The 19,341-nt window shown below is 40.0% G+C and overlaps 3 protein-coding genes across 9 annotated transcripts in view; 2 read left to right on the top strand and 1 right to left on the bottom strand.

Moving 5' to 3' along the window:
- The window catches only part of LOC124057339 (UDP-glucuronosyltransferase 2A2-like), a 29,153-nt gene extending 24,042 nt beyond the window's left edge, over positions 1-5,111 (top strand). Inside the window, exons 2-7 of one of the 3 annotated variants that reach the window (XM_046385440.1) lie at positions 844-904; positions 1,030-1,178; positions 1,321-1,452; positions 2,049-2,136; positions 2,922-3,141; positions 3,985-5,111. In XM_046385440.1, the coding sequence (XP_046241396.1) occupies positions 844-904; positions 1,030-1,178; positions 1,321-1,452; positions 2,049-2,136; positions 2,922-3,141; positions 3,985-4,270 (936 nt within the window). In that variant the 3' untranslated portion in view covers positions 4,271-5,111. Of the gene's footprint in view, positions 1-128; positions 905-1,029; positions 1,179-1,320; positions 1,453-2,048; positions 2,137-2,921; positions 3,142-3,984 lie in introns of all 3 variants that reach the window. The other 2 variants (XM_046385443.1, XM_046385437.1) reach the window with 2 other exon arrangements.
- zgc:152968 (uncharacterized protein LOC564848 homolog) lies at positions 4,687-14,306 on the bottom strand. Of its 3 annotated transcripts, none has more exons than XM_046385432.1 (16): positions 14,172-14,306; positions 10,460-12,057; positions 10,279-10,374; positions 9,776-10,013; positions 9,304-9,644; positions 9,049-9,192; positions 8,839-8,959; positions 8,663-8,734; positions 8,428-8,568; positions 8,171-8,284; positions 7,985-8,058; positions 7,794-7,898; positions 7,357-7,472; positions 6,948-7,086; positions 5,277-5,397; positions 4,687-5,068 (listed from the first exon to the last, which is right to left on the bottom strand). In XM_046385432.1, the coding sequence occupies exons 2-16, from the start codon at positions 12,002-12,004 to the stop codon at positions 4,980-4,982; spliced, it is 3,456 nt and encodes a 1,151-aa protein (XP_046241388.1). In that variant the 5' UTR covers positions 12,005-12,057; positions 14,172-14,306; the 3' UTR covers positions 4,687-4,979. The 3 variants fall into 3 exon arrangements, with proteins under 3 accessions (XP_046241388.1, XP_046241387.1, XP_046241389.1); XM_046385431.1 differs by lacking the exon at positions 14,172-14,306 and adding an exon at positions 12,690-12,931; XM_046385433.1 differs by lacking the exon at positions 14,172-14,306 and adding an exon at positions 12,676-12,812.
- poli (polymerase (DNA directed) iota) lies at positions 12,806-19,288 on the top strand. 3 transcript variants are annotated; one of them, XM_046385436.1, is made up of 11 exons: positions 12,806-12,936; positions 13,342-13,430; positions 13,598-13,699; positions 13,816-13,980; positions 14,193-14,339; positions 14,503-14,739; positions 14,837-15,015; positions 15,817-15,908; positions 16,000-16,133; positions 17,430-17,650; positions 17,945-19,288. In XM_046385436.1, exons 2-11 carry the CDS (start codon positions 13,355-13,357, stop codon positions 18,734-18,736), a joined length of 2,145 nt encoding a protein of 714 aa, XP_046241392.1. In that variant the 5' UTR covers positions 12,806-12,936; positions 13,342-13,354; the 3' UTR covers positions 18,737-19,288. The 3 variants fall into 3 exon arrangements, with proteins under 3 accessions (XP_046241392.1, XP_046241391.1, XP_046241390.1); XM_046385435.1 differs by lacking the exon at positions 12,806-12,936 and having other exon boundaries at positions 13,014-13,430; positions 17,948-19,288; XM_046385434.1 differs by lacking the exon at positions 12,806-12,936 and having other exon boundaries at positions 13,021-13,430.
- Positions 19,289-19,341: the final 53 nt, after the last annotated feature.

Raw genomic sequence — 19,341 nt, 5'->3', positions numbered from 1 at the left:
CAGCCACTACCCTTCTACCTCTGACCACTTGCTTGAGCTGGATATGTTACATAATGTGTCATGCAGAACAAAGAGGAGTCACAAGCCAGAGTTCATCTTTGTCTGGTTAATTATTATTTTCCCAACAGCCTCCTTTTAAAACACTGAGGTCACACCAGGCATGTCCCCTGACGAATCACCATGAGGTTCAGAGAGAGTCTCTCCGCTTGCATCCTGCTGGTACTTTGTGCAACAAGCAGTGTAAATGCAGGGAACATTTTGGTGTGGTACACTGAAGGCAGCCACTGGATTAACATGAAGCCTGTGCTGGAGACCCTGATCGACAGAGGACACCAGGTGACGGTTCTGGCGCCAAGTGCTTCAATGTTCATGAACACCAGCGAGCCTTCCCGCTTTCGCTACGAACTGTTCAACGTCTCTGTGTCATTGGAGGTTGTGGAGGAGTTCATGGAGGAGTTTCTTCGCTTCTCCATGTACGAGATCGACCATATGAGCTACTTGCAGATTTATATCAAATACATGGATATAATGAAGGTAGACTTGCAATACAATCTGAAGTATTTGGATGGTGTGCTGAAATCAGACACCATCATGAAGAGGCTGAAGGAGGGAAAATATGACCTTCTCCTGGCTGATCCCCTCTACCCAGGCAGTGACCTAACAGCAGAGATTTTGGGCATCCCCCTCGTCTTCTCCCTGCGCTTTTCCCTTGCCCATAACTGGGAGAGGTATTGTGGTCAGCTACCTGCTCCACCTTCCTTTGTCCCTGGTGCTATGAGCAAACTGACTGACAACATGGACTTCTTTGAGAGAGTGTGGAACTTCCTCTTTTATGCACTGCAGGATATTGCAATAAATAACATCTTTTGGAAAGAGATGGATAAGTATTACTCTGAAATCAAAGGTGAGTAACTCAGCAAAAAGAAGTACTGTGTTCAACAACACATTTTTATGTAAATAAAATGTGAAATTATCTCAAGTTTTGGGCATTCTGTGCAACGGGCAGCTGTCATGCTTTACTTGTGACAGGAAGTCCCACCAGCGCCTGTGAGATGATGAGTAGAGCAGACATCTGGCTGATGCGGACCTTCTGGGATTTTGACTTCCCTCGTCCTTTCCTCCCCAACTTCAAATTTGTTGGTGGGATCCACTGCCGACCTGCTAAACCTTTACCAAAGGTAGGGCTCTCTCCACTATACACCATCACAAGCCTGCTAATGTTTTGTTACACCTCCACAGTACTACTGACACATACAGTGAGGAAAATAAGAAATAAATTCCTGGTTGGTTTGTATTAAGATAATGTCACTCTTATTGCAGGATATGGAAGAGTTTGTGCAGAGTTCAGGAGACGCTGGTGTCGTGGTCTTCACTTTGGGATCATTCATCAAGAACATCACCAGAGAGAAGGGAAATATGATCGCCTCGGCCCTCGCTCAGATCCCACAGAAGGTTAGAGGACAATCTATATGTGGCAGCTGAAACTAATTTGAATGACCCCTAAATCAGTTTTAATAGTACAGTGGTATATTGTCAAAAGACGGACTATTGTAAAAGCATATCTTATAATTAAGTTTAGGTTTTACATTCCATCATTATAGTTGACTATCTTTGTCCTTACATTTGAATAATAATAATAATAATAATAATAATAATAAAAAATGGGAACTACATGAAACTGCAGTATCTGGTGATGTTACATAATAAAAACTATAGCCCTGGTTCCTATCTGGCAATACCTATCCTGACTGATCTGATCACAAGTAGACAACTCTAAGTACAGGCGTGAATTTACCCAACACAGGCTGAGATCTGATCATTTAGACCACATTCGGAGGTGGGTTGGGACGCAAACAGACACTTGAATATGTCCTCGAGCACATCGAAGGACTCATACATAACCTGACATCTTCTGTATGACCATATGAAACATGCTGTTGTATTTCCATTTAGTTCACTGTGTTTGGGCTCTCCTTCCTGTCAAGATAAGCAGCAGATGGTAAATTTGACAGATGTTATACTTTATTTCTTTACACCTTTGTTTGTAGGTGTTGTGGCGGTACAATGGAGAAAAACCAGAGACTCTGGGTGCCAACACCAGAATATACAACTGGATCCCTCAGAATGACTTACTGGGTAAGTGAAACTTGAACACCCAATCCAAATGACTGTTAATGTTAAATGAAACAGAGTATCAACATTTGCATTTTGACAATACAAAGTTCTAAAATGACATAAGAGAAAGCACATTAAACCTATCAATAACATAGTTCCTCATTCAGAATTTTAATCAAGCTAAAGTACAAAAGTATTAGCATTATTATACATTTGCTGCTCCCCATGTACAAAGACTATGCGCTTTGTACATCAACAATAAAATCATCACACATTTGCAGTGAAGTAAAAACTAAAATGGTTTCTTTTAAATTGTGGTGCAGTAGAAGTGTTAAATAGCAACCTCAGTTTTTTATCCAGTGAAAATCAACCCTTCAGCTCTGTCCCAAGTTCATAGTACAATTATATATATTACATACTCACCGTTATAGAATACTGCTTTTTCAATTAATATAAATTAAAAATATCAGAAAACAAATAAAAGGAAATGATATACCATACATACTATACAACACTATACACACATACAGACAGATAGGATAGATACACCTGAAAATATGGAATACCAAAAAACTTATCTTTGTTCCAAAAGAAATTTTCATTTTCTTTTCTTATGTTTTGTTTGCTTATGCACGTTCAATAACATGTCTAAAATTTGCACTGAAAGGGCACTGCTGTACAAATCCCTGAGGAAGGGGTTTGTGTGTACGTTTGTTGGTTAGTATATGTTTAAAGTTGTCCCATTACACAGAACTTAAAAGATGTGCTTTAACAGTCTGTTTCATGATTTGTTGGTATCTTATCAGGTCATCCCAAGACCAGAGCTTTCATCACCCATGGTGGCACAAATGGAATATATGAGGCCATCTACCACGGTGTTCCCATGGTGGGCATCCCCTTGTTTGCTGACCAGCCAGATAACTTGGTCCATATGAAGTCAAAGGGTGCTGCAATTATGGTAAACTTGAACTTCATGACGACAGAGGACTTCAGAGATGCAGTCAATACTGTCATCAATGAGAAATCGTAAGTTCTATTACCTCCCTATTGCCTATATGGAGAGTTCAAATTAATAAACAAATTGGCAGCGTGCCAAAAGAGCTATTATCTAATGCAGTATGACAAAGTTCAGAGAGGTCACCAAGAGATTACCAAACTATTGGATAGCCTTTCCCCCCTCATATATTGCCTTGAAACCAAAAGAAATAAAACCTTACTTTTAATGACCACTCTTGATGAGGCAAACTAAAAAATATAAATTTAAGCATACAGTACTGCAGTGCCAATTCAAGACATTTCTGCAAGAAATGGGCCAATAGTACTGCTTTCTCAGGAACTGTTCATTCAAACTGCTTGGGGGCTATTAAAACATTAACATCAAGACTCAAATTAGCTGACCCCCCATTTGGCACAACCAGCACAGAAACAGCTCTGTGCATAATATAGGCTCATGTATGGTTGTACCTAAATACTCATTTTTTGTCAGTTTATCAATCCCCCCCTAATTTGATTGGATTTTGACCTAGGGTCCCTCATCTGATAAGAATTTTGCTTTTAGATGTTTTATAACACAAACTTTATGAAACCCATAACCTAAATGGTCATACATTATGTCACTGTATAACTTGGAATTATAGCAGAATGGAATTATAGTGAAAATAAATTATTCTCCTTTTGGATTAATGTCATAACTAGAGTTAATGATAATTTCAGATATTGCATATTCACCCTCGCACATCCACAAGGATGGATATGCAGAAGGAGAGGCAATTCGACATTAAATTTTGAATGGTCATTGGCTAGTCAAAGCCTTTCCAAAAATAAAACCCAAAAAACATACACACATGTATTTCATTCTGTGCCTTATAGCTATAAGGAGAATGCCATGCGGCTGTCCAGTATCCACCATGACAGGCCCATGAGCCCTCTGGATGAGGCTGTATTCTGGATAGAGTTCACCATGAGACACAAGGGGGCCAAGCACCTGAGGGTCCAGGCCCATGAGCTCACCTGGTACCAGTATCACAGCCTGGATGTCCTGGTCTTCCTCCTTGCCATCGTTCTGTTCCTCATATTCCTCTTCATCAGGACCTGTACTTTCTGCTTCCAGAGGTGCTGTGGCAGAAAGGGAAAGACAAAGAGAAAGACTGAGTGACTGAATCAATTGAAATGTAACTGATAAAGAATTAATGGCTGAAAAAAAACAGTTCACTGCCTGTCCTGTTGGTCTAAAGCACATCATGTAACCACAATGTCCTGGATTGTAATTTGTACTTTGGGTATAAGGTATTGATGAGATGACATTTAAAGTCAGTCTGCAGTGTCAAGCATTGAATAGTCATCTGCATGGCAGAGGTGCAATACTTACTGTTTCACCACTTTGGTCATCATAAACTTCTTCCATTCTTTCAGCATGTCAACATTCTTCTTGGTTGCTCACTAATTACTTCAACTGCTAACAGGTGTGTACTAATTTGCACAACTGCACCTGAGGACAATATGACATTAAAAGCTGAGTGTTGACTGGCTGATCAAAGTTTGATGAAAAGAAATAAAACACATACACACACGTCATTCTGCACCTTTATTTGGTTAATACTGATGACACCTCACCTTCAGGTTTTCTTAGCACACAAAGTAATCACTGACATTTATACAGAAATGGACACAGTGGGCTGCAAATTAAAATTTAACATACAGAAAATAATGTATTAACATAAATAAAGTGATGTAATCAAACTAAAAGTAAACAGCTCTTTTATATCATCAGAACAAAGCCAAATGAGCTTCAAACAAATAGATGTGGCATTCAAACTTGCATAGCATGAGTACTTTGTGTGTGGGGGAGGGGTTATGTTTTTATTTCATTTCTTGAATTTTCCATCTTCTTTGACCTTCCATAACATAAGCTCCATGCAGGCAGCAGCATCTTCTGCAGTGTCATGGCCACATACTAGGAGAAACAGTGATACAGTATATTTACTTTAGTACTCACTGAAAAAACATGTATTTGCTATAAATCATATTACTGCAAATGCTTGACGGTCATTACATTCAAATTTCGTAACCTAATTATGAACCATTTCTTTATTTGATTTTAGATTTAGATTAGTTTAAAATAAACATCTGTATGGCAGCTGCAGATATCCATGATGACCCACCACTCTCTTGAATGATCCTCCTGAGGTAATCAGCTGTGAGGTTGTTGAGCGTCAGCTTGTGAGGGGGGCCCAGACGGTGGGGAAAGACCACTGATGTGTCCACCACTGTTCCATGGAGAAACTACAGTAAAGAGGAAGATATCTGAAGCTCTTATTACTGGGGCTACCCTCTATCAACAATCATCAACTCAAGAACTGAACTCTTGGTGCTGTCATGATGTGTATGCCAGTTGAGCATAATGTACATTCCTACTGATTTAATAAATTCAACAATAAAATGATTTTATGTTTAACACTGCACTATTCATATAAAGAATTACGGTACTATTTCACTTGGTACGAGTGCATGTGTGATAATGTCTCAGCCAACTATAATTTGTAGTAATGTGCAAGCGCCATTAGATGGTAGTGTCTAAATTTGAAGTAATATTACTGTGTGTGTGTGGATGGGGTGTCTCCATTCAGTGAAACTGACAGAATTTTCCATATCACAATGGCAAGCAAACACGAGCAGCATGGCATTCTGACAGAGACTTGATTTCATAGAGAATTTAAATTATGCAGAGCTAAGTCAGGAGAGAAAGCTGTGAGATACTGTGACATGGAGCCAAGAAGGTAGCTGCTGTAAGCTGACAAGGAAGCATGGATAGCTGGAGGCGGTAGGAAGAAAGCTTGGTAGCTTGGTGACAGCAAAGTAAGCTGCAATGATGACAACATTCTACATATAAGTTTTCCTTTTTTTGTTGTGTTATACTACACATCAATAAAAGTACATGGTGTGTTTTAGCAGGTTAAAAATGACAAAATAGTGGCATTTGATCCACTTAATCTGATACACTTTGCTTTATCATTTAAACCTGTTAGTGCTTATGGTACGTCTCAGAATCTTTCAAAACAGAAGCCTGGTGATGGGTTGAGGGGTTTCTATCTAATGAAAACCTTGATGGATTTAAATTTCAAACAGATACAAGAGGTGTTAAGTCTGTATTAACAGCGTAATCCATTAACTTTACCAGGGCAAAGGGAAGCAGATCAAAATGCGGCTTCGGGTTAAGTTCAGTTATATTTATCACACACTTATCACCTTTTGCAGATGAGTTAAATAAAGGCCTCAGTCACTACTAAAAGAGATTAATTAATTAATTATTAACTGTATGTATCCATTACATAAAATATGTGACCACTCTTCTTGGCAAATGCAGCTACATGTCCAACATGTCGTGATCTATATCAGCTTCCTTTTACAGCTCTTACTTTTCTTCTTAAGTGGCTTTAAAAATATCCGACTTTATCCAAACCTCTCTAATAGCTGAAAAAAGCTGATATTCAGCCTTCTATGGTCCAGGTCTATAGCAGTGTTTGCAACTGTCAAGTTAATTCAGAATTTGTACTTTCCTGTGAGCCATTGACGTTAGTTTGCCAACACCCTGTACATTCAGGTTATTATTAATAATAATGATAAAAACAGTGATACATATTGTATGAAGTCAATATCTTTACTAATTCAGCCAACTCCTGAAAAAAAGGCTGTAAGGTTGAATGTGACTGGCAATTTGTTACAAATAACTTATTTTATCCAAACACGCTCACAGCTTGGATTTATCATCTCAGATTAGCCAGACTGATATATGTTGCGAAGAAATAATGTTGGAAAAAGCTTAATATAGTCACCTTCAGGGCACAGAGGTCTGTTTCTAGGCTGTGTCCAATCAGAATGGTGTCAGCATTAATGAAGCTCAGTAAGGTCTCCTGCACCTCTCTGAGGGAGGTGTGGTTACCCTTCATGTCGTCCTCAGTAATGCCTGAAAACCTTGACAAGTAAAGTGTCACACAGGATATCAACAGCACAGTTAGCAGATTAAAAACACACTGACAAATACAGTCAGTGTTTAATTTCCTATTTTATCTGTTATTGTAATGCATAAGTCCTCTGCTTTAGATAGTGCCAAGACCATTTGCTTGAAGTGTACATTCCTACATTTCCTCTATTAATTGACAGTTTAAGTAGGTTAAAGGACATTTGGGTCTTTGGAAATAATAGAAAACAGGGGACAAAAATCCAAACATCTAATTACATTACCTTGTGTTATAGTCAATGACCTCATTATCGGGCTTGACAAAGGTGTCATAGATGACTTGCAGACTTGAGTTGACCAGCGTCACTCTGGACAGCTCCAGACCTTGAACTGTATAACACTATGACGACAAAATTTTACACAATATACATTGTTTTCAGTATACTATATTTAAGGATTTTTCAGTCAATCCACAGACAGACTAATTGTTTTGATCTAAAACATACATGTGAGCACATCAGAGTTATATTTACTGGTCAGAATTCATTAGTTTGGTGTATTTATATTGCTTACTTTTGCATTACTCATCATCCATGTGGCCATATACCACCAGTGTTAACTGTGGATTCAAACTGAACCACTAAATATGAGGTGGGGCTTGGTGCTCAATATAAAAAGAACATTTAAATGAAACTGAGGCTCTCAAAACCGCTGACATCACCATTTCACAATCCAAGGAGTAGACCCCAGGACAGCTTGTATCTGAGGGATGTCTAGGGACCGTCAACACAAACCCATCCAGGCTGAGGGAATTATGGACATGCAACTAAGAAGGACAAAAAAAAAAAAAAGAAATATAAGGAGGTCTTACAATCAAATTATGCAATAATCTATCACTGAGTCTTTTCCTACCTTAAACACTTGACATCCAGGTGCTCCCATGACTCCTTCACAGCAGCTATAGCGGGTTTCCACTCCACCTGGAACTGTTTATAGTTTAGAAAAAGTACACAATTATGATGTGAGCAGTATAGCAAACACTTTGAAGTATCAAGATATTTCAAAAGCATGAATACGATGAAACTACGAAATACTTGCCTTTATTCTTTATTCCTTTCCCATAGTGGTAATTACACTCCTCCTTACGAATGTGCTTGCCCATTTGGCTTACAGAGAACGTAGCCCCACACCTACAGCAGATCCTCTTTAGGGCTTCAACCGACAAAACAGAAAAAGCACATTACCCGAGTGAAAGGTGCAGAGAAAGACTCAAGCACAGAACAGGTTAAATGTGCCCTCTAGTGATACAATATGAGAACAGCATCACGTAGTTAGAGTGTGATGTTTTCACTTACGGTCTGTGCTGCCTTTCTTATTGTCAGCAAAAAGAACAGCACAACCAGGTTTCTCTGGGTGCTGGACAGGAAAGTTGCTCTCAATCAGCTTTTCCTCACTCAAAATATAGTTCTTCAAACCCTCATACAATGCCATATCATCTGTTGGAAGTACAAATTTACTCAGAAGCTGTCAAATTATTTGTATAAAATAATACATACTTACAGATACTCAAGTGAAACTAATTCACCTCACCATTTCCTTTAAACTTCTTCAGATTTAACGGAATGTTGCCTTTGAAACTTTGGCTGTTGACCTTATTTTCTTCTGCGTCAGAAAAATATCAATGAATTATTTGTAACTAAATTCGATCTTTTATCAGCATAATTCCCACATTTCTAGAATAGTTCAGCTTTGTCAGAGATTCCCACCTTTAGCAGCAGCAGCAGCGGCATTTTGGCTCTTCAGCCTCTTCAGTGCATTCACTGCAACACTCTGATATTTCAGTTTGTTCACACTGCGATTATACACAGTCCTCTCTTCAGCAAGTGCCTATCAACAACAACAACAGATGAAGAAATTAAATAAATATGCAGACTCCTATTTGTCAGCAAGGAAAATACTAAGTGGCACAAGCTTACCTTCTCAAAGGCATCATTAGCATTGGCTGTTATTTTGAGAAACTCCTCTGTGAACTTGTTGACATAACTCTGTCTGAGGTCATGCGGCACTTTGTCTTTGGCAGCCTCGCACTGCTGCTTCAATTTACGTCTAGTTGGTGCTGGCTAAAAGAATGAATTCACTCTTAATATTTAAAAGATGACACATGCCACACCAAACACGATTTAACTCAAGTCTTTGGTAATGGCCCCACAAGGCTGCTTTTCGCTTCTCACCTTAACAGGAGCAAGACCAGCATACAGAGGAGTAGTGGAAACAGCTGGACTTGAATGTGCTGATGCAAAGGCAGAAGTCTGTGAAGGTTTACGTGCCGGAGCAGGAATGAGCACAGGTGCTGTTGTTTGGTATCGTTGCACAGATGTAACTGCAGGTGGATAGTATGATTGTTTCACAGGGACAGCCCTCGTCTGCACGTGGTTTATGGGGGTTAGCACTGAAGTAACTTGGTTGGAACTGGAAGTAACAGGCAGAGGAAAGGGAGCCTCAGGGAGGATCAAGTGCAAGTTGTTGCCCATGTTGATCACCGCAGTTCCCAAAGGTATGCAGTTCAAGTAAGCTGTGGAATAAGAATAATAAATAAATAAAAATAAGAGACACAAGTAAATATGATGCATTCATGAAAGCCAGATCTTTCAAGAAAAAAAAAAAAAGAAAGAAAGAAAACACCATAATAAAACAGTCACTTGCCATTTTGCACAGGAGCAGGTTGTGGGTTTTCAGGGTTTTGAGATGAAGGAGAAGGTGCATTCTGGGTCTCTGGCCTCTTCTGACAGGTTGAGGAAATAAAAGCCTGTCCACCTTTAACCGAAGCAGTCAGCATGGAGGCTGTCTGCTGTACCTGCTGGACTCTGGAGGTAAATCCTGCCACCGCAGGCCCACGTAGGGGAACCAGAACCTTGGGCTGAGGTCTGCTCTTAGTCACTGGCTATTGGAGGAGACCATGTAAATCAAGATGCGTTTAAAACCTGTTTTTAATTCTTTTTGTTTTCCCTCAAGGAGGTAGTTAAAAGAAAAAGTAAAAGTACTTTTATATTTATCTATGCATCTTGTTTATCTACTGTTAAATACATTGTACTTTATTTCCAAGTATGCTTCAAGTAAATTTCTTTTATTAATCTAAAAGTCGGTTTTCCTGTGCAGAACATAATGAAAAAGTATGTGTGTATTCATAAAGCAATGTATTTTTCTACCTCTGAATGTCTGGCCACGTGGGCCACCCTCTTCTTTCTTTGCAATGCCCATGGTTTGTCTTTAAACTCTGGCGTCTCCATATCCATAGCTCCATCCTAAAAATAGCAAGGTAAGAGAAACAATCTTAACTGTGGAAGAAATTTCTCCATCTGGGATCTGGCTGGTCTACAGCATACTTACAGACACAAGCTGCTCATTTCCCATTCCCTCGTTTTCCTCCATGAAGATCCTGTAGCATTCCTCCATTGGATCACTGTCAGACAACTCCATTTCTGAATAGTTGAGGTCATCTTCGTCAGAACTGGATTCAATGATTATAACCTCCTCATTATCTACTTTTTCCAAAGCCTTGTCCTCTGATGCGGATAATGGTTCAGCTCTGTTAGTCAAACTTGATGCAGATGAACTTCGCAGAACCTGAGCTTGGCTGCTGCCAGGAATTGGTTCTGTTTGCTCCAGGTAGCTTTCATGTGGAGCCCAGTTAACAGCAGCTTTACTGTGCATCTGTCCTGGAACTTTGCTTGATGTTTTTTGGCTGCGTGGAAGCACTGACAGTACAGATTTTGTGGAAGAACACTGATTGCCAGTTCTGCTTTGATCAGGCGACTCTGTTGTATGGCCATGCTTGCTTTGTTGTGCGCACTGCAAGTGAGAATTAGCAGCTGGAGCTTTATAAAAAAGTGAATTCCTTGATGGGAAATTACATAGCTCCTGCAGATCCATTTCCTCAACGCTATGGGGAAACTCATGGTGGAGCAAGTCAACCTGAAATGTGTTTTCTTCCTGTTCCACCACCAGATTGTTCCAGGTTTGCTGGTCAGTGGTGGCAGGAGGATATGAAGGCTCAGGACTTTTTTCCACTTCTGCTTCAACAACCTGAAAGTGAGTAGTTTTCTGGCTGTCTCTACTCAGATCTTCTAGACATCCAGTCAAGTCAACTACACTCCCATAAGTTAGTTTATTTTCACATTTGCTCTTCTCATAAAGATTAAATGGACCTTGACTGATTTCAGCACTGCAGTTACTATAAACTTTGTTTTCTTCTACTACTGATGCAGGCTGAGATCTGACCCTGCATGTCTCTGCTTCTGCAAGGTGCAGCGGTGGAGAATGAAGTACAGTAGGCATTGTTTCAACCCCCCTCATTTCCTCTAATTTATCCTGGAGGGATCTTCCAGCAACACTATCAACAGCTTTCTGAGCTCTCCCCCTCTTTTTGTCAGGTGAAGGAGGAACGTCAATAATCAGGACACAGTCTTCACTGGAGTCATCAAGCGGTTCTGGAGACGGCATTTGGCAAAGCTGAGCCTGATATGTGACTGGCTTTTTTTGGTCACCAGGCACAGTGTTTCTTGTTCTTTTCAAACCTTGTCCATTTTTCATTTTTTGCTCTTTACCCGATGAGCTGTAAGACCGCAAATCAGCAGAAAAGTTAGATAGAGGGTCATATTCCAAATCAGTCCTCGGTTTTGAGCTGTCAACCACGTACTTCCGTGGTAGGGAGTACGTTTTAATCAATTTTGTGCATGAAGAAAGTCCATAAGAACGTCGGTCAACATTTTTACCCACAGTCTCATACTTAGGTAAATTAGGCACAGTGTTCTTGCTGTCTGCCTGTACAGTCTGGTAGTGTGACAGCCGCTTTTGCTCTCTTTCCACCTCGTGCTTTACAGTTTCAATCTCCTGGCTGATCCGTTCCAGCTCCTGGAGGCAGACATCTTTCATGGGATCATTCGCTGATGCTCTGCAGTCAGCATACGGGTAGTTACCTTGGACTCCTGTTCAAAAGGAATATTAAAAATAATTTTAAAAAAGAACTCACCATCATTAGTTATATGGTGGAAAAATACACAGTGAGATTGGGTTAAATACAAGAGTGCAGAGTGTGTCATGCAGGAGTAAACACCTTTACACTTTTATAATTTGTGTTTCAGAGTGCCTTTGTTTTTAAACTAGCTTACCACAAATAGGTCCGTGACGGATGAACAAAATGTTTTTATAAACTGACTGTAGAGCAAAGAAGCAGCAATGCAAAAAGCTTTTTACAAAACCATTATCCGTTTTGACAACAGACTCACAAATTCAATAATTTATTCTAAAAATACAGAGATAAGAACACGGGAGGCTAAATTATTTTCGAAGACAACGTGATTCCATTTAATTGCAGGTAGATTAAGCCGCATTTGACGGCGTTAAAAAATGGAGCCGCTTTGTTTTTAAGCTAGGTTAGTTAAGTCGGTTTAAAAATTATCGTCAACCCACGTATACTCTCAAGTTACATTTTGTTTCTTAAAAAGAATTAACTTCATACACAATTGAAAACTTTAAAAAGACAACAATATCGGTATACGCCAACTTAACGTAATACATAATAAAACTGTAGTTGGCTAGTTTACCTTCCAACACTGACCTGCAAAGTCAACTATCGGCGATGCACCAAACATGCCTCGTAACTCTGCCGCATGTTTGTACAAACAGTGAGGCCGTTCACAAAGCCCACGTTTTGAGAAAGGACAATTTATATCCGCAAAAAGGCCAGACGAGGGAAACATCAGCAAAAACCACCACACGCAGTGCGCAACACCGTTTGTTTAAAGCTAATTGATTAACGTTTGATATCCGTCGTCCAACAGGTGGCGACTTCAACGTAACTTCAGGTAAGGTCAGTTTTATACCCCCCTGCTCAGGTCACGACACGACCTTTTCAAAAACGTAGTGCTATGCTTTTGTGCGTGAAAAATGATGCCGGTTTTTCGTCTTTAAATATGTACATTTAAAGTAAAATTATTTTAACCTTGAAATAAATATAAGACACTTGGAACGAGAGAGATGATTTAACGCTATATTATTTGGTCATGCTTTGGTGACGGTTGTCTGATTTTGTCGTAGTATTCCCTCCACGTCGGCAGATGGCGCTGCTGCGCTAACCTAAACTATAGGGAAATTGGACGTGTGTTCCGCGTTTGGCACACTACGCTACTGCAGTCACCAATAGCGGTCATATCTGGCATAGTAAAATCTATAAAAACAAAACAAAACATAAATTTATCTGAAATGGACAGGGACGAGGATGAGATGGAAGAGGATGAAAACGAGTGGAAAACCAGTTTCGTGGATTCAGTCCCATTCAGTCCTGCTGCTACTGCTGCAGGTAACGTCAAGTTGTAAAATACGAAGAGGGAAGCCAAGGTTGGGAAACTCAAAAGTTTCTTTTGGCTTTCAGCTGCCTTTTTGACATGCAGAGAGAAACGTGGCTCTGTTTACCAGTTATCTATATGCGTCAGATGGCAAAGTTAATCTGCATAACCTCTGTTTCAGGTCCAAATCCTGCACACAGAGTCATTCTGCACTTTGACCTGGACTGCTTCTATGCTCAGGTGGAGATGATCAGAAACCCAGCACTGAGAGAAGTCCCTTTAGGTAAACTGATATACTACAGTAGATCCTCTGCGGATGAATTAAAGGCCACTGTCAGGTGTATCTCTGTTAAAGCCCAGAATGAATTTGTGGCTCAATAATGTCTTTCATATCATCAGGTATTCAACAGAAATACATCATAGTCACCTGTAACTATGTGGCAAGGGAGCTGGGTGTCACCAAGCTGATGTCTGTTTCTAATGCTAAGGAGAAATGTCCTCAGCTGGTGCTGGTTAACGGAGAAGATCTGACACACTACAGAGAAATGTCCTATAAAGTGACAGGTAGGCTAGCTATATTCTATACATATAAAAAGTAACATTTAGTAAAGTTGTCTCAAAAGTAGTCAGTATTTATGAATATGAAAATTCACCCCAAAATACACTGAGTACACAGATGTTGCCAGCAAATCTTATTGCTCATCTGTTTGTCCATTTGCCATCAAGTGGTAGCTGAGCTATCTTTTTTTCTTTACCTTGTCTTGTCCTCCATCCAGAGCTGTTGATGACCTACTGTCCACTGGTAGAGAGGCTGGGATTTGATGAAAACTTCATGGACGTCACAAATATTGTTGAAGCACGGCTAGCAGAGATGCCACACTTTAATAACCTTTCATTTAAAGGACATATCTACAACCATTTCAGTGAGTCACATTTGTGCCTCTGGTGTGTAGCTGTACATCTGGCTCATGAAAACTGAGAAATGAGTTGTGAAACAAGCCAAGACAATTTGCATTGCACTTTCAGTTTCAGGAGCTTTTCGCAATCACAGATAACATGGCTTTCTGATTTTCTTTTCCTGCTCAGGTGCAGATGTTGTGGCCGGTGATCATCCACGGCTGGTTTTAGGTTCACACATTGCAGCGGAGCTGCGAGAGGCCATTCACAGCAAACTGGGCCTGACTGGCTGCGCTGGCATCGCCACCAACAAGCTCCTGGCTAAACTGGTGTCAGGCACCTTCAAACCCAATCAGCAAACCTCACTGCTGACAGATAATATCAATGACATCATGGGCTGCCTGAGCAGTCTCCGCAAAGTACCAGGTGAACATTTTCAGCTTACGTTTAACTACTTTTCAGTTGATAATATTGGCTCGAACGGAGTATGTTTAATAATAGATTTTTGGTCTTGTATTCTTAGGGGTGGGTCACCAAACTGCTAAGAGACTTCAGGCCCTGGGATTGGTCAGCGTGAAAGACCTACAGCTCATTCCACTGAATGATTTGATGAGAGAGTTTGGAGGTCCCAGTGCTCAGCGCTTGAAGAATCTGGCCCTTGGTGTTGATGACTCACCTGTCACACCTACTGGGGCCCCTCAGGTAGACTAGGATATTACCAGTATGTATTTGAGATGAAAGAATATATGACAGCTTTGTCAGTCTTCACACATTTGCCTTTAAGACACAACGTTTTCAGACACTGTCCTATGTTGACTAATCATCAGTTCTTTGGCTTAATTTAATAGCTGTGGCCATGACAAAGCGGTGTTACTACTGCAAGCATGGAACTTGCATAACCATCACGTAAATACAAAAAAGGCAACAGATAGTAAGCCTAAAAATGCAAACAAATGATCGTACTAAGATTATAAGTTACTCTAGAGGAACAGCATCAAGATATGAAAATTTTGACATAAGAACAGGAATGTAACCAAAAAACAAATAATCTGCACTACCCCTACCCAGTCCTCTAGCCTCATTGCACAAGGGCTCCTGAGTGTAGCAATCAGTGAAGAAGCAATATCCTATTTTGTTAAAAATCTGGAATACTCACTGATTTGTGACATGGTTTTTTGCTTGAGAAAAGAAACTCTTTATCTTTTACATCATTGTAGTTGGATTGCAGCACTGTAGTGTAGGTGGTGGGGTGTCATTTTGAAGAATGTGGAATAAGGATAAGTGGCCCTTTTTGACAAATCAGAGAATCTGCCCATAAAAAAGAAAGTTGTGACAGCCAGGAAAACTAGAATATTTGTCGATTCACCTGTACAGGCGTGCAAACTCATGCTGACAATATTGCCATTTTGAGTCTGAGTTTTTAATAATTGTCTGTTTTGATGTGAAAAAAATGTTTTGTTTTAGAATATATGTTCCTTAACTAGTAAACTTTTCATGTTTCAGTCTCTCAGTGACGAAGACTCCTTCAAGAAAATGTCATCAACTAAAGAAGTTTTGGAAAAGATTCAGGAGCTCCTGAGCAGTCTGGTGGAGAGGTGAGATGCTTTGTCATCTGTTTAAAACCATCACTGAACCACCGCCATTGAAGCCACCCAATCTAACTTTTGTCATCCGTTTGAAAACTAGGATGCACAAAGATGGCAGGCAGCCTCACACCTTCCGGCTTACCATCCGTAGATATTCAGCAACCAACAAGTGGTTCAGTCGAGAGAGCCGACAGTCTCCAATCCCCAGCCACGTGGGACGGAAGATCACCTCTGGTAAGCTTGTGGACACTGCAGTATCCCACCTGCACAGGCTCTGGACACTTTATTAGGTTGTCCACTCACTGTAAAAATGCTGAATGTATTTATATGTGAAAAAGAAAATGAATATTTAGCATAGGTAGCAATAAATGTCCTCGATTCACTGAGTTTACCACAGCACCCAAATACATTATCTGTATGCCTCAGCACCATGCAGCTTTGTTCATACTGAATGGATTTAGATAAATCACAAACTAAGCCAATTCTGAGCGATCAAATTTTAACCTTTACAACTGTTCTAATCAGTATCGATCTGTATCAATCAGCTTGTAGAGAATCGTCACCTGAATCTGCAGTTTCCCTGGTAATTATGGATCACGGCTCATTGTTTCCGTCAGCACTGTTTTCAGCAGTAACAGGCAGCTGTTTTCAGAGAAAAAGCTCAGATTCAGATCCAGACTCAGTGTACACTGTCTGCAGACAACAAAAGACAAGGTTACCGACAAGCTGAACATAATGGAGTGCTTAGCTGCTGAAGAAGCAGATATTTCCCTCAGGAATTAGTGGAGACCAAAAAATGGAGTTCAAAGGAGAGTGAATGTTGGATCACCAGGTGCTTGGGAACATGATTCCAGATGAAAGCTAATGTTGCTTGTAGCAGCTGGATGTGTAAATAGACTGCTGTTGATTTGCACATTCACCATAACAACTTGTTGTTAACGTTTATTGACTTACATTATTTACTATGCTGGTAGTTTTAGTACTTTATCTGTTTGATATTACAGAGCATAAATCCACAGTAACAGTAAATGTAGAGAAAAGTGTCAGCATAGCCACAGATGTCAGTCCCTCTGTTTGTGTACAGCAGTGAGGAGTGTGAAAGGTGTTTGCATGTGTTGCAGTCAAATCTAAAGTTTTGCAGTCACTTTCATTCATTATTGAGTGGTGGGAGATGTGAGCGCGTGTCCCTGCATATCACTGAACAGTCTAATGTTTGGTGTTTCATTAACTCACTGTCATTCAGCATTTTCTGAATATTTCTCCTACCTCTTTGTCTTTCTGCCTTTTTCTTCTCTGCTTAAGAAACTCTTAAGCCTCTTAAAAATCCTCCTTCCTACCCCTAATGTTTTTTCATCTTAGGAGCTCTCTCTCTCTAGGATCTTGTCTTAACTTCAAGTGGAAATTCTAAGAAAATGTCATAATTCTAAAAAAAATAAAAGTTCTCGTAATTTCATCATTAAGAGCATGTCGTTGTACCAGGAAGTTTTGTGAATATGGCCTCTGGTGTCCAAAACTCTAATGTCTTCATAGGCAGCTGTGATGATGCTGTGGTGCAACTGGTGCCGTTGGCCATGAAACTCTTCCACAAGATGGTGGACAGCAGCGCTGACTTCCACCTCACGCTCATTAATGTTTGCTTCAGTAACCTGCAGACAAGGGTAGCTGCCACCGGCGGGAAGGGATCCATAACATCTTTCTTCACACAGAGCACATCTCCCAGGAAAACACAGATTTTGTCAACACAGAGACAGGTAGTCCAATAAAGTCACGCAGAGTAATCAAGCTTGTTTTACCGTTCTGATTGCAGTATCTTCTTTGGGGTATCTGGAGTTCTTGAAAAGTTTTAAGAAGAATCGGGGAAAAAAGTCACCATCACTACATTTTGTGTTATTAAAAAGATCTTAAAAAGTCTTCAATTTAAATTGGTGTGTGTTACAGACACCCTGCTGAAGAGACCTTATTTTATTCTTCGACTCTGTGCTGTAGAAGTAGTGTTTTCACAATTTTCTGAAATCATTTTTGCTCCTCTTGTTTTATTTCTCCAGCAGGATGATTCCACTCTGAGTGGAGATCATCACTGCATGGATCATCACTTCGGCACACACAGCGTGATTTCTCAACATGCCTCACCAAAGACGGTTACCTCAGAAAGCCCTCATAGCTCAAAGGCAGCATTACATGGGTTTGAAAGAAAACACAGTCCTGTTGTTGCAGCAGAAGACCATCCACTTCAGAAAGTAACCTGCAGCACAGTGACGTCAGACCTGAATGACACAGATACCACACTGACAAAACGTTTGCCCCCGAATGTTGACCCAGATGTGTTCAGGCTTCTTCCTGAGGAAATCCAGAAGGAGCTGTTATCTCCTGCCTACACTAACTCTCTCTCCAGCGCTTCAATGGGCTCACCTGCAGTTGTTGATGCATCCCACATAACAAAAAACAAGTCACCACCGTCATTTTCTGGTTCACAAAATATTTACAACACAAAAGAGGCTTTAAACAAATTGGATTCATCTGAGAGGCCAGCCACCGTGAATCACCAGGGTCCTGCGGGCACAAGTGCATTTCCAGAAGAAAATGTCATGGAAGAAGGGAGACTGTCATTCCCTGGGTCTTCTGACTGTCAGTTCCCGGGAAATGTGGACCCTAAGGTGTTTTCTGAGCTTCCACCGGATGTACAAAGGGAGCTGATGTCTGAATGGAAGCAACAGAAGCCGATCCTGAAGACTGCCTCATCCAGGAAACTGGGGAGAAGCTTAATGACCAAAGATAAAAAGGCTGGGGGAAAAAGCAGTCAAGTTAACAGTTTGTTGAAGTATTTCAAACCTAGTTAGAGAGGGACATTGACAAGTTTGTTCTATTATTTTTCTTAAAGAAAATCGTTTATTTTTATTGTTGAGTTGTTGTCATGTAATATATACAGGAAGCGACGAAATATAAGAAACACTGAACAGTATTCTACAGTGTGCAAAATGTTTTAGAAACATCTAGTGTTACTGTCCAATTACTTATCAGAACGCTAATCAAAACGCTTTATCACCATATTCATGATAGCTGTGGGCCTCCATAAACAAATGTGTAATCTTAAGTTTGATGCCAGTTTACAATATGTACCAGCTTTAACATAACAGTGTTTATAGATGTACTAATCAACCAGATAGTTGGCCTGTGTGTGAGTGAGAGAAACTGCTGTCTGTTATGTCAAGAATTAATATTTACACTAATAATAATAATAATAATAATGGATATAATAATAATACAACACAACACCACGTCTTTGGTGAGGTGTTTGTTTTTTGTACACCCCTGTATGTTAAGCTCATAGTTGCCTTTCTTGGAAAAAGAAAGAACATTTATTTTTCATAAAGGTTATTGATTTGAAAGCATGTAACAATGGTTTATTTTGTTTTGCATTGAACATTGTGTATGAAAGCTGAAG

Source organism: Scatophagus argus, chromosome 4 (genome assembly GCF_020382885.2).
Source record: "Scatophagus argus isolate fScaArg1 chromosome 4, fScaArg1.pri, whole genome shotgun sequence".
NCBI classification, from domain to species: Eukaryota; Metazoa; Chordata; class Actinopteri; family Scatophagidae; genus Scatophagus; species Scatophagus argus.
Note: the sequence above shows the minus strand (reverse complement) of the source record. Positions and strands in the feature narration are given on the sequence as shown.